The sequence below is a fragment of the Mercenaria mercenaria genome, chromosome 13 (assembly GCF_021730395.1).
Source record: "Mercenaria mercenaria strain notata chromosome 13, MADL_Memer_1, whole genome shotgun sequence".
Lineage (NCBI taxonomy): Eukaryota > Metazoa > Mollusca > Bivalvia > Venerida > Veneridae > Mercenaria > Mercenaria mercenaria.
In genome coordinates this window covers 54,032,892-54,044,844 of record NC_069373.1, presented here as the reverse complement: position 1 = coordinate 54,044,844, position 11,953 = coordinate 54,032,892, and the positions used below count along the sequence as shown (strand labels likewise).

Sequence of the window (11,953 nt, the reverse complement as noted above, 5' to 3'; positions counted from 1 at the left end):
TTGTTGTGTTCACGAAAATAAATGGCAATGTATATCAGCCAGAACAGTTACAGAGTGATAGTTACACAATGTAGTTCGATCGAACACACCCTTACCTCAGATTCTGTTTTTAGCGATTCTGTGATGTATCACAGACGAGTTTGTATAATAGAAATGTCAAAATTTTCCATATTTCTAAGTAATAAATCTGTCATACTGTACACAGAAATCCGTGACGTGGAAACACGGGTTGTTTTGAAATCTGTGACATTTAAGAAACAAATTGACATAGCATTTAGTTTTTATTTACATAATGTGCGCAATGTGAGTCATTTTTGAGGCAAAATACACTACAATATCAAAAATAAGTTTATAATTAGATTATTATGGGGAGATCTTGTCTGTCTATACAATACTTGTCGTATTCATGCATATTGTATGATTTAATTAAGGGCACGTTTTAAAGTCTAAGAAACGTAATTAGATCAATGATTTACGCTGAAACGTTTTAATGGTTTGTAAATAACACAGTTTTTCATCAGATTTTCTCTTTCAAGAAAAAAAATCTTGATCAGTTTTGAAGATACCGTCTTTATGAGATAAAAACCACTCACAACATTTTTCATAACATATTATCTTAACTGGATCTTCAATTCAGTATAGGTTTTTAACATGTTGTAAATGGAAATGGTGGAGCTTTAGGTTCACAATGACACCCTGATCATAAAACTGGCTTGTTTTTAGATGTCGTAGGGGCTTGTTGTCATGGACACTGTTCAGGAGCCCAGTTAACAGATTTTTTTTTCGACTTGCCTTACATACATTGATATTTAATATGGAACAGTACATTCCACGTACGGTCATACTGTTGGTCAACATGATTTGTAGTGAACAATTTACTACATTTTGCATTTAACGAATAACGATAATATAACTTGATCATGCGTATTATATACCACCAAGGCATGCTGCTCTTTATGTATAAGCGTAGCATTTTAACAAGCGTTTTTTTTTTTTGGTTTACTTTCCATAATTTCACTCATTTGTAGAACTTTATTGCGAAAGATCTATATACCCTTTTCAGAAACATGAAACTGACGGTGAATCAATTTACCATGCAGGTGCCAAGTAATATTAAAATCCCTCCATGCATGCAGAAGAAATGCTCCGGAAAAAGTCATTCTTGAATTTGACCTTTGACCTCTAAGTGTGACCTTGACCTTTCAGCTATGGGCCCGGGTTTTGCGCATGACACGTTGTCTCATGCAGGGGAACATTTATGCCAAGCAAATATTGTAATCCCTTGATGGATGACAGAGTTCTGGGCCGGACAGGAAATAAACCTATTGACATTTGACCTCCAATTGTGACCTTGGCCTTTGAGCTAGGTGTCCGAATTTTGAGCACGACACGTTGTCTCATCATGGGAAACATTTGTGCCAAGTAGTATTAAAATCCCTTTATGGATGGCAGAGTTATGTACCGGACAATAAAAAACCCTGTTGACCTTTGACCTCCAGTTATGACCTTGACCTTTAAACTAGGTCTGGGTGTTGCGCATGACTCATCGTCTCATTATTGGGAACATTTATGTCAAGTTATATTGTAATCCCTTGATGGAAGACTGAATTCTGGACCGGACAGGGAAAAAAACCTATTGACCTTTGACCTCCAATTGTGACCTTGACCTTTAAGCTAGGGATCCGGGTTTTGCGCATGACACGTTGTCTTATCATGTTGAACATTTGTGCCAAGTAATAAAATCCCTTCATGGATAGCAGAGTTATGGACCGGACACGAAATTGAGGACAGGCGGAAAAGCGCATTCCTATAATCTCCGAAACTGGTTTTCAACCAGTAGGAGACTAATAATCGGACAAATGCCCTATACAGCTCGGATGATGGGTTTTAGTGACCGAGTATTCTGACTGGTGTAATACACAGCATACTTTTATTATATATTCATTACGATTGTTACTTTACTTTCAAAGGTAGAAATACTTTAAGCGAAAACAATGCAGATAGAGAAAAAGAACAATTTTATGTGTTCTTATAGCTTTAATACAAAATATTTCATTTATTTTTGATTCAATTTTTGCTCGATCGTAGATACCCCGTACAGTATATCCCATACACATCGTCTTTTATAACAACATGACCATTATAAGAATTCTATTGGTCAAAGTGTCTAAGGGCAATATGCAATGACATGCGAGTGTTATATCACAGTACAAGTACTACTCTTTCCCCTTGAAATTTGTTTGGATCCCCGAGGATATGTTATGTTTGGTATAGGATCGTCCTCGCCAAGAACTTCAAGAGTACTGAAGTCATCATCGGGCTCCTTCACTCGTTTGTTCTTGGTACCAATCAGAAAAAACGTCGTCATCTTGCCCTTGCCTTTCACGTCGATTTCTCCTCGACAACGAAACGAATAATCTTTTGATTCTTGAAGGTTCCTGAAGTCAAATGGTTTGAACTAAACTTTAAAGAAAAACAACAACATAAATGTTGCTAAATGATTATAGCTCATAAAATAGTGTCGGTCACACAGAGCCATAGCCACATTTAAGCAAACGGTGATACTTGCTTCCTTCTACATTTTTAATCATCTATTTATTTTAGGAAAACAGACTTCTTAAAAAACGACTTCTCTAGTAGAGCTAACAATAAGTCATATCTTGCATACTATTTCCTTAACAGATATCAAAGTATAGTTGTAGCCTCGAAATAAATGGTCGGTCAAATAATTCTGAACAGATCTTGTTCGTCTCTTTGTTAATCCCCCGCCGTGGCGGAGGGATTATAGGAATGGTCTGCGTCCGTCCTTCCGTCCGTCCGTCCGTCCTTCCGTCCGTAACAAAATCGTGTCCGGTCCATATTTCCTAAACCCTTTGAAGGATTTTCATGAAACTTGGGTCAAATGATCACCTCATCAAGATGATGTGCAGAACCCATGAGACAGCCTTGTCGGTTCAAGGTCAAGGTCACAACTCAAGGTCAAAGGTTTGAGCCTGCCATTTTGTGTCCGCTCTATATCTCCTAAACCCCTTGAAGGAATTTTATAAAACTTGGGTCAAATGATCACCTCATCAAGACGATGTGCAGAACCCATGAGTCAGCCATGCCGGCTCAAGGTCAAGGCCACAACTCGAGGTCAAAGGTTTGAGCCTTCCATTTTGTGTCCGCTCTATATCTCTTAAACCCCTTGAAGGAATTTTATAAAACTTGGGTCAAATGATCACCTCATCAAGACGATGTGCAGAACCCATGAGTCAGTCATGCCGGCTCAAGGTCAAGGTCACAACTTAGGGTCAAAGGTTTGAGCCTTCCATTTTGTGTCCGCTTTATATCTTCTAAACCCCTTGAAGGATTTTCATCAAACTTGGGTCAAATGATCACCTCATCAAGGCGATGTGCAGAACTTATAAGTCAGCCATGTCGGCTCAAGGTCAAGGTCACAACTGAAGGTCAAAGGTTTGAGCCTTCCATTTCGTGTCCGCTCTATATCTCCTAAACCCCTTGAAGGAATTTTATAAAACTTTGGTCAAATGATTACCTCATCAGAACGATGTGCAGAAATTATGAGTCAACCATGCCAGCTCAAGATCAAGGTCACAACTAAGGGTCGAAGGTCTGAGCCTTCCATTTGGTGTCCACTCTGTATCTCCTTAACCCCTTGAAGGATTTTCATCAAACTTGGGTCAAATGATCACCTCATCAAGAACTCATGAGTCAGCCATGTCAACTGAAGGTCAAGGTCACAACTGAAGGTCAAAGGTTTCAGCTCTGTATCTCCTAAACTCCTTGAAGGATTTCCATGAAACTTTGGTCAAATGATCACCTCATCAAGACGTTGTGCAGAATTCATGAGTCAGCCATGTCAGTTCAAGGTCAAGGTCACAGCTAAAATCAAAGGTTTAACCCTTTCACTATCCATAGCAGTGGCGGGGGATTTAGCTGTCTTTCAGACTGCCTTGTTAACCCTTAAAATGGTCCATGCTGCGAACATTCGCGCTGCGTAGAGGCTGCGATTAATTTAATACTAGTTCGCGGGATATTTGCGGTAAGACCAATGATTTCCACGAATAACTTAGAAGATTGTTTAAGGTCTGTCCCCTCGCCCACCCTCAACATCGGGATTAGGTCAATTTATTGTAAAATATTCAATGTTGATGCGTATGTTATAAAAATGTGATTAAATTTTCACCCAGAAATGTGCAATCCTAAAGTTGCGCAATATTTCCGCTGCAGAACTCGTGCATATTTCTAAGTACAAATGTTATTACCTACTCTAGTGTTTTACTGTGAATGACGGTTACACTCCGTTCAGTATTGTCCTACATTGAACAAAGTAGAATGGATGTACTTAAAAAAAGACCAAAAGAGTTCCCTACTTAAAGGTCGTAGGACTGAGATGTATACGTCCTGGAGCCCCGTGACTTTCCATTCTTGATGCTGTATTTACAGTATCTCCGAACAAACAATATCGCGGCATCTTTTGTCCAACTACGCCCGCAACTACTGGTCCACTGTGTAGACCTACTCGTATCTGAAAATGCGAATTTTGTATAATTCAATTTGAGTTTCGAACAAATGCAAGTTTTAAACAGTCTTTTGTACAAGTTTCCTTGTTTATAGCAACACTCATTTAATCGCCTTCAATAAAGAAAATAAAATTTTGGTTTAAACATATTTATTTGTCTATATAATGTCTCACAGCAAATGACAGTTCAACAGTTTTGATATAATATAGGCAGGTGGATATAACTGAAAGCTTAAGCTTAAGGTTATTTAGAACGTTTTATAAAAGAAATAACAAAAAAGTAAACTAAGTATAGGAGAAGTAATAATGTTTATTAGAGATATGTTGAGTACGAACATGTAAAAGACAGCGGATGGGTAGCGACTTGGGGACTGATGCCTAATCATTACTTCGGAAAATTTCTATCGCCTCAGTCAAACCGTTCTTATTTTTCAATACAGTGGTGAACAGCAAGAAATATTCTTTCATTGTCCTCGTCTTTTAATGCCAATAGTCTTTAGAGTAAAGAGACAAAAACTGCTAACTTCAATTAGAAGTAATAAAGTTTTGCCTTTAGTATAGCAATTTAACAAATCTTTTTTTATTTTTGCACAGATTTTTTTTTTCAATTTTGTTTTAACTGTTGACCTTAAAGTAATACCTTTGCAGTAAAACTTTTTTGTCAGAGTTTCGAAGTTTGATTGTCTGTATAAAGAAGTCAACTCAGACTGATTTGGACTGAAAAGTTTAGGGACGGTAATATATTAAGAAATTTCACACCTGTAACGGTTTTCCAGTTGCAGGAGACATGACCTTTGCTGCCTCAGCTACCATATCCATTGAAAAATTAGCCACAGGCTGCGCATGCGCAGTCGTTTTGATCGGTACTCCACTAACAACCATATATGCGTCACCTATGGTCTCTACCTGAAAATAGGTAAACTGTTAGTTTAAGGTTCAACCAGATTTTAAAATAAATCTATTAACAGGAATGCGCTAGATTGACTAGATATCAGGGTTTGTGTAAAGTTTCCGTCGATCTCATCTTCTTTTGGTTGTGTTTGCTTATGAAATGGACGTGAAACAAGATATAATTGTCAGTTTACTGCCAAGCTCATTAATTTCGTGACTTTTTTTATCTATAATATAGCTATTGTTTGAACTGAACAGTTTTACGGATCGCCTTCGTTTTAATAAAACCCCAAAGTCTGATGGTTCGAGCCTTTCTTATGCCGTCATGTGAGTTAGTCAGCCAGTTGGCTTGCGAATCGCCGGCGGATTTACGTAAATGTTCCCTCGTTTCCTAAATACTGCTCTGAGGGCACATATTTGGGATTTGTTCCGCTCCTCAAATACGAAACGTTGTCACATGACTTGAACTGTAATAATATAACACAGTTATTAATATTTTGAGACATGACTTACTTTGTAGACGCCATGTTCAGTTGACCTCGCATCAAATCTATTGTAAAGGTCATTGAGCATTTGAACGATTGATATTGCCGGGCACGCAGATGCGATATTTGTGAAGGTAACAATGTCGCTGAATAATACTGTCACGTGCTCAAACTTCTCTGGAAGTAGACAAAAATACATGATATTACTGAACGTTCAAGCATATGAAGTGTCAAGTTAACAAATCTTACAAGTCTTTCAAGCAAACTGTAAGTATACATTCAAAAGGTGATTTGACACTTTGGAAGTATGTAATATGTTTAGAACAACACTATATTTGTAATATAATTTATTTGATTTTTAGGTCAGAGTATTAAATTTATAGTACACAAGGTTTGTGTTACATTTGACTAAATATTTTAATATATTTCAAAGACTAAATATACACCATTTCACTCACTGCATTAATTTTGAAGGTTTAGAATTTTTAAATCAACACTGAAAACACCGTTTACCTGCAGCAACTGGTCTGCCATTTTTCAGTTCAATTGCCACTTTCTCTGGCAGCATCTGATACAACAACAGATCTGTCTTCTTCTTCTCCTCTTCCAGTGCCTTTGACGTCTTCCTTAATTCTATAGTAGTTTCATCTAATCGTTTTCTAAAAATACACAATCTGTTCAGAGTAAAATGTGTAATAAACTTATAAAGTTTTATAATTACGAACCTATTAAAACAAATGATTGTCATATCTTTTTATTAACTCTAGATAGCAATGTAAATTGAGATAGGTTACCGAAATATTCATTTATTCATTTTACAAAAACAGATCCATTATTTATACTATATTACTCATTCAAATAAAGGAAGCGCACAGAAGTCGGCAAAAGACTTTTTTCATGTCGCGAAAACATATAACATATTATCCAGTTCACAATATGAACATCAAACTTGTTGTTCTTCCGTGTTAAACGCGAGTTAATTAGAAAAGAAAATTGAACTTTGGTATTTTATACATTTTCAGGTATCAACATAAACCTTGCACACGTAAGTCATATAGAACATTAGAATAACTAGGCTACTATTGCTTCTATATATACTTTTAATGGTGATAAATACTTCCGAATGCATCGAATGGCAAAAAAATCAAATATCACAATTACCTAACGATAATAAGACATTACATTTAATTAGCCTTACATTTAATTAACATTTTAAGATATGATTTTAAAGCTACAATCCTTCTTACTATATCTGGAACCTAACTCCAGCAGCATTTACGTAACTGCGTTTATTCCAAGAGCCTACGAATCTTAATTCATAAAGAGCTGCTTATAATATGTTCAGAAGTCATTTTATCTTTAAAGGTCCATAATACCTTTATTTACGATGTGGCGGCCATATTTTTCTTATGAACATAATAATATGTCTGTTGTTCTTTGTTGTTGTTTTTTTTTTTGTTATATCCTTTTTTCGATAATTAGTTTTTCCTGTGTTTGCCAAAGGTTTGAATATTGATTAACATAGCTGAAAATATTATTGAATCCATTGTTTATGATAACCTTCTTTTACGGCTCTAACTGTGTAAGGTCATTGTATATCGAAAGTCATGTAGTAATGTAGTGCTATTTAGACAACTGATTTATCTGTTTTTAGCATAGAATTTAAAAAGCCTTACTGAACATTAGAGCCACCAAGGAGAACATATCGGGTTAAGTAAGGATGATTTCTTTTCTAATTAAGGTATCATTTAGGGTTTTTCGTAATTCTGGTGATTTTCGGTTAATAAAATACAATTTGAAGGCGTATGAATATCAAAGTTTTCTGTTTGTTTTTTTTTCGTTTGTAATTTTGAATGTGTTACTCTTCGTATAAAAGAAACTTAAGAATGTAACTAATATTTTAGAACGGATTGTAATCTGACTGGTCTAGAACGCAATCGCTTACATTTCTGGTGTGAAATGAAAGGTTATCTTTAAGCTCAACATCTATAACTACAACGTCACAATCTATAAAATGAGCTGAAATTAGTGTACACATCTACTATTTTAAAAATATCAAAATCAAAGTCATTATTTTCATTTTCATTTTAGAACTTGTTCTGTTGGGACGTCACAGAATGACGGAATTAATGAATTACCAGCGCGTTAAAGGGAACTATTTTTGGTAACACTAAATCCATTAATTGATTTCGTAAGTCGTCTGCTTTTGGGCCGCCCTATACTAAAATGTCAGTAAAGCCCTTATGACTTACGCTATATCAATTTCTGCAATTCTCTGTTGGTTAAGTAGAACTAATTCTCTTGTGACGTCATAAAGTGGAATGTCAGCGAGATAAACGTTCATTTCCATCAACTCGGTTAGACTTGATAAACGAGGAGAACTAATGAATATCATATGTTGAATGTCATCTAGCCACATCATCTGACCTGAAACAAAATTTTAATAATTAATCATTCATAAACATTGGTCATAAGTCGGAAATAGATACGGTTCCGCTAACTGGAAATTTTGGGACAGGCATTTATTTTTTTAACAACAGAAACTTTAAGAAATCAACACAGTTCAGACATAGCACGAAAAAGTAAACAAAATCATTGGTCTGTCTTTCAATTTGGGCAATACCATTTATTATTTGAAGGGATGTTCACTGAAAATTTACTGATTTAATAGTGAACAGTGCAGACTAAGATCAGCCTTAGACTTTTTAAAATAATTTCAAATATGAATAGTGGGTCCAGTATACCTTGAAAGCGTCAGGTAGCTCTATCGCGGTCAACCTAAAGAACGTGTATGGACTTTCACTTTAAATGTTGTGTTATGGTTCAAGTATAAGATTCCCTTAAATCATGAAAGGATAGTGTAAAACTAACATGTCCTAAATAAATTCTCTCTTATAGTAGTGCTCTACTGGAATTATATGGTAATTTCAATATGAAATAATTGTAAAATTACGTGCCAGTTTAAAGTCCACAAAACGATTTTCCTATACAATTGCATATCTTTGCAAATACAAGATATTTCATACTTTTTTTCAGCATTTATAAAAACGCATATTAAAAGATGTAATACATACAAATGTTTAAACACTTTGAAATAGAATTGTTTCGCATAAATTGGAAATGCGTGTTGATTCTATATGAAGAACTGTTTTGAAAATGAAAGAAATAGACGCCTACATTTCGCAACTAAATATTTCAACACCTTACAGTTGGGGATAACTTTATTAAATACATAAATTCCTGTAACTGTCTGATGAAAGAGAAACAGCTCTAAAAGGAAGGAAGGAATGTATCTGATATCTTATCATGGGTGGACGGATAGCTCAGTGGTTTGCACACTGGCCTTCCAATCCTGAGGTCGGGGGTTCGATCCCCGGCAGCTACTCCTGAATTTTCAGAAACGCTTTTCAGTGTTTCCCACCCAACTAGAGGTGTACTGGTCAGGAACCCAGGCAATCCTTGCGTGTATCAGTGCTATATACTGGGCACGTTAAAGAACCAGGCTGTCTATTCGCAACGAGCTAGGCTAAGTTAGCCGGACAAGCCTGTATCTGATTTCTGATCTCTCTGCCATGGGGGCTTTGTCTCACTCTGTCCCTCTGGTCAGATCGCTCTGTGTCTGTACTAGTAGAGGATGAATTATGCGCCCTGTGTGGCTGCATTTGAACTATGTAAAGCGCCTTTGAACGTGAAATTGGTCATGAAAAGGGCGCTATATAAATCTGGTATAATAATAATAATAATAATAATAATAATCATCATATTAAATTCAGGAAGCCGTATCTGTTTGGTAAAGAGAACTTTAAATTCAACAGAAAATGAAAAAAGGCGTTTGGTTTTTTTAACACTAATTCATATAATTTTGTATGTCGTGCATTTATCATTTTTCTTGGTATCAGTTTTCCACAATATAAATGATTAATCTGCGAAATTACATGTGTGGCGCAAAGTTCAAATGTTTGTTTTTGCTTGTCTATCTTATTAAAGGTTGATTTAATCTGACAGTTAATTTCACTTTTACGTACTGCACAAGGTAATTATTGTAACAGAAAAACTTCTGCAACATCTCCACTTACAAAAAAGATCAAATTTAATTACTGTAATTCTGTCATTTTCCGTTTTATAACTTTAATTAGCAAAATATCTTATATGGGCAGGTGTACGTTGCTTTGTTCTTAAGTAGTAATATGACAACAGTGGTGGTGAAATATTGCCAATTAATTGACAAAAGTAACTCTAGCCACCATAGTCTAACGCCGCTAAGGTGATTTATTTTTCGTATAAAATGCTACTATTATCCTGAATTATGCCTCTGGTCGGAAATGTCTAGCAACTTTTATTACACTTAGCTATGAAATTTGTTATTTTGCATTTTGCGCCGATTCACATGCAACTGATGGCCCATGATTGGTTACTAAAATATATTCTATTCTATTCTATTCTATTCTATTCTATTCTATTTATTCTATTTTATTATACTGTATTCTATTCTTACCTTTTAATATCAAAGAATGTTGCGAATCACCATTTTTGAGTACTGTTTTGCTTGGGACTCTGACTTTGAGCATAAATACTGCATTAATGAACATTCTTATATTTATCACAGACATTTGCATCCTAGGGTGTGTAAGTTCAAATATATCACACATATTTTGCTCCGTTACTTGCGTCCGTAATAATCGCTGAATCATCATTCCACACTGTTTGATTTCAAGGTTGGAGTCAAAAATGATATGGTATGGAAATGCATTGCAAAATTGTTCAGCACTTATAAAAAATTCAGACGGAAACGATGGTTGGAATTCTGTTAATGATTTAGTATCGTCCTGTCTCGTGAGAACCACGCGAAATGTCACATGCTCTTGCGTTTTCCCGCCAGAAATAACTTCCTGAGATTTGTCCACAACGCTGATATCTGCTTCCTGATTGTAAAGGTCTCTAGCGACTGCCCTGACAAGTCCTGAAATAATAAACAATGGGGTAATAAGTACTACTAGACAAATTACATTGCGACATTGTTTATGAAATAAATCATGCCATGGAAATTGTACAGCTGTACGGGGATTGGGCTCTTACATATTCATTACAATGGTTGCTCTTTTGGAAAAAAAGACTTATTTTGATGACATATAAATCGAAACTGAGGTAACTTGATACAGGACAGAGGCTACGAAGTGAAAACTTAAATAGAAACGACGGAACGCTGAAAATTTCATTTCATAAACTCTGTCCGGCTTAGAGTTGCTCATACTTATTTTATGAAATACTAAATAGGTCAGCCTTATTGTAACACTTTACTTTGGGAAGTGTTTGCTAATATTCTATTCTACAGGTATAAATATTGGAAGATTTTGAAAATGTTTGGCAAGTGATTGGTTGAAAAAGTAGGATGAACCCTTATATTCACGAAGGACATTCTTTTTCCGTTCAAATCTGAAAATTTGAAAGAATTACATTCAAGAGTCACAATGCTTTTACGGCAAGAACGTCGTCAAAGCGTATATTTTATTTTTTTACGACAAATACGTGAATCACATACATTACATTATAATGGTCTTGTCTATTGAGGTTTAAAAATCTGTAATAATTTTTATATCTTTCTTCATACAGACACCACATTTTTTTCAGAAAACCATTTTCTCCCTGGGCTCAACAGAGATAAGAGATTTTTTTTTGTCTTCGGAAAGTGCTATTAAAGAGGATTGTATGGTACAGATATTTATTCTAAAGAGCTCTTACGACTGATGCTAGTCTAGGGTCTTATATATCTGTTTGTGTGAGACAGGATTGGGAAAATAGCGTCATGCGGACGCGGACGTGTTAGATCATTTTTCTTTCCTATCACGCGAAGACAAATAGATGTGGGTATTTCCTGACATTATGTAAATAGTTTATAACGTAATTCTATGGCTAGTACTATTGTCACGTCACTTTAGTGTACGATATTTTAGACAAAGTCTTTCTCTAAACCCTAGGGAAAAACAGGAATATCTATCACTAGCACATGATCACACAATTGTATACTTTCCCCGCTGGGTAGACTGTAAACTGT

General features: G+C 35.5%; 1 protein-coding gene across 5 annotated transcripts in view; it reads right to left on the bottom strand.

Annotated features, from left to right (window-relative positions):
- Positions 1-1,999: 1,999 nt before the first annotated feature.
- Positions 2,000-11,953, bottom strand: part of LOC123529574 (guanylate cyclase soluble subunit beta-2-like) — a 115,430-nt gene continuing 105,476 nt past the window's right edge. For all 5 annotated transcript variants that reach the window (XM_045309950.2, XM_045309949.2, XM_045309948.2 and 2 more), the window contains exons 6-12: positions 10,397-10,861; positions 8,154-8,328; positions 6,415-6,560; positions 5,930-6,078; positions 5,285-5,431; positions 4,377-4,531; positions 2,000-2,438 (exon numbers count right to left, since the gene is read on the bottom strand). In XM_045309950.2, coding sequence (XP_045165885.1) covers positions 2,198-2,438; positions 4,377-4,531; positions 5,285-5,431; positions 5,930-6,078; positions 6,415-6,560; positions 8,154-8,328; positions 10,397-10,861 — 1,478 coding nt within the window. In that variant the 3' untranslated portion in view covers positions 2,000-2,197. The remainder of the gene's footprint in view (positions 2,439-4,376; positions 4,532-5,284; positions 5,432-5,929; positions 6,079-6,414; positions 6,561-8,153; positions 8,329-10,396; positions 10,862-11,953) is intronic.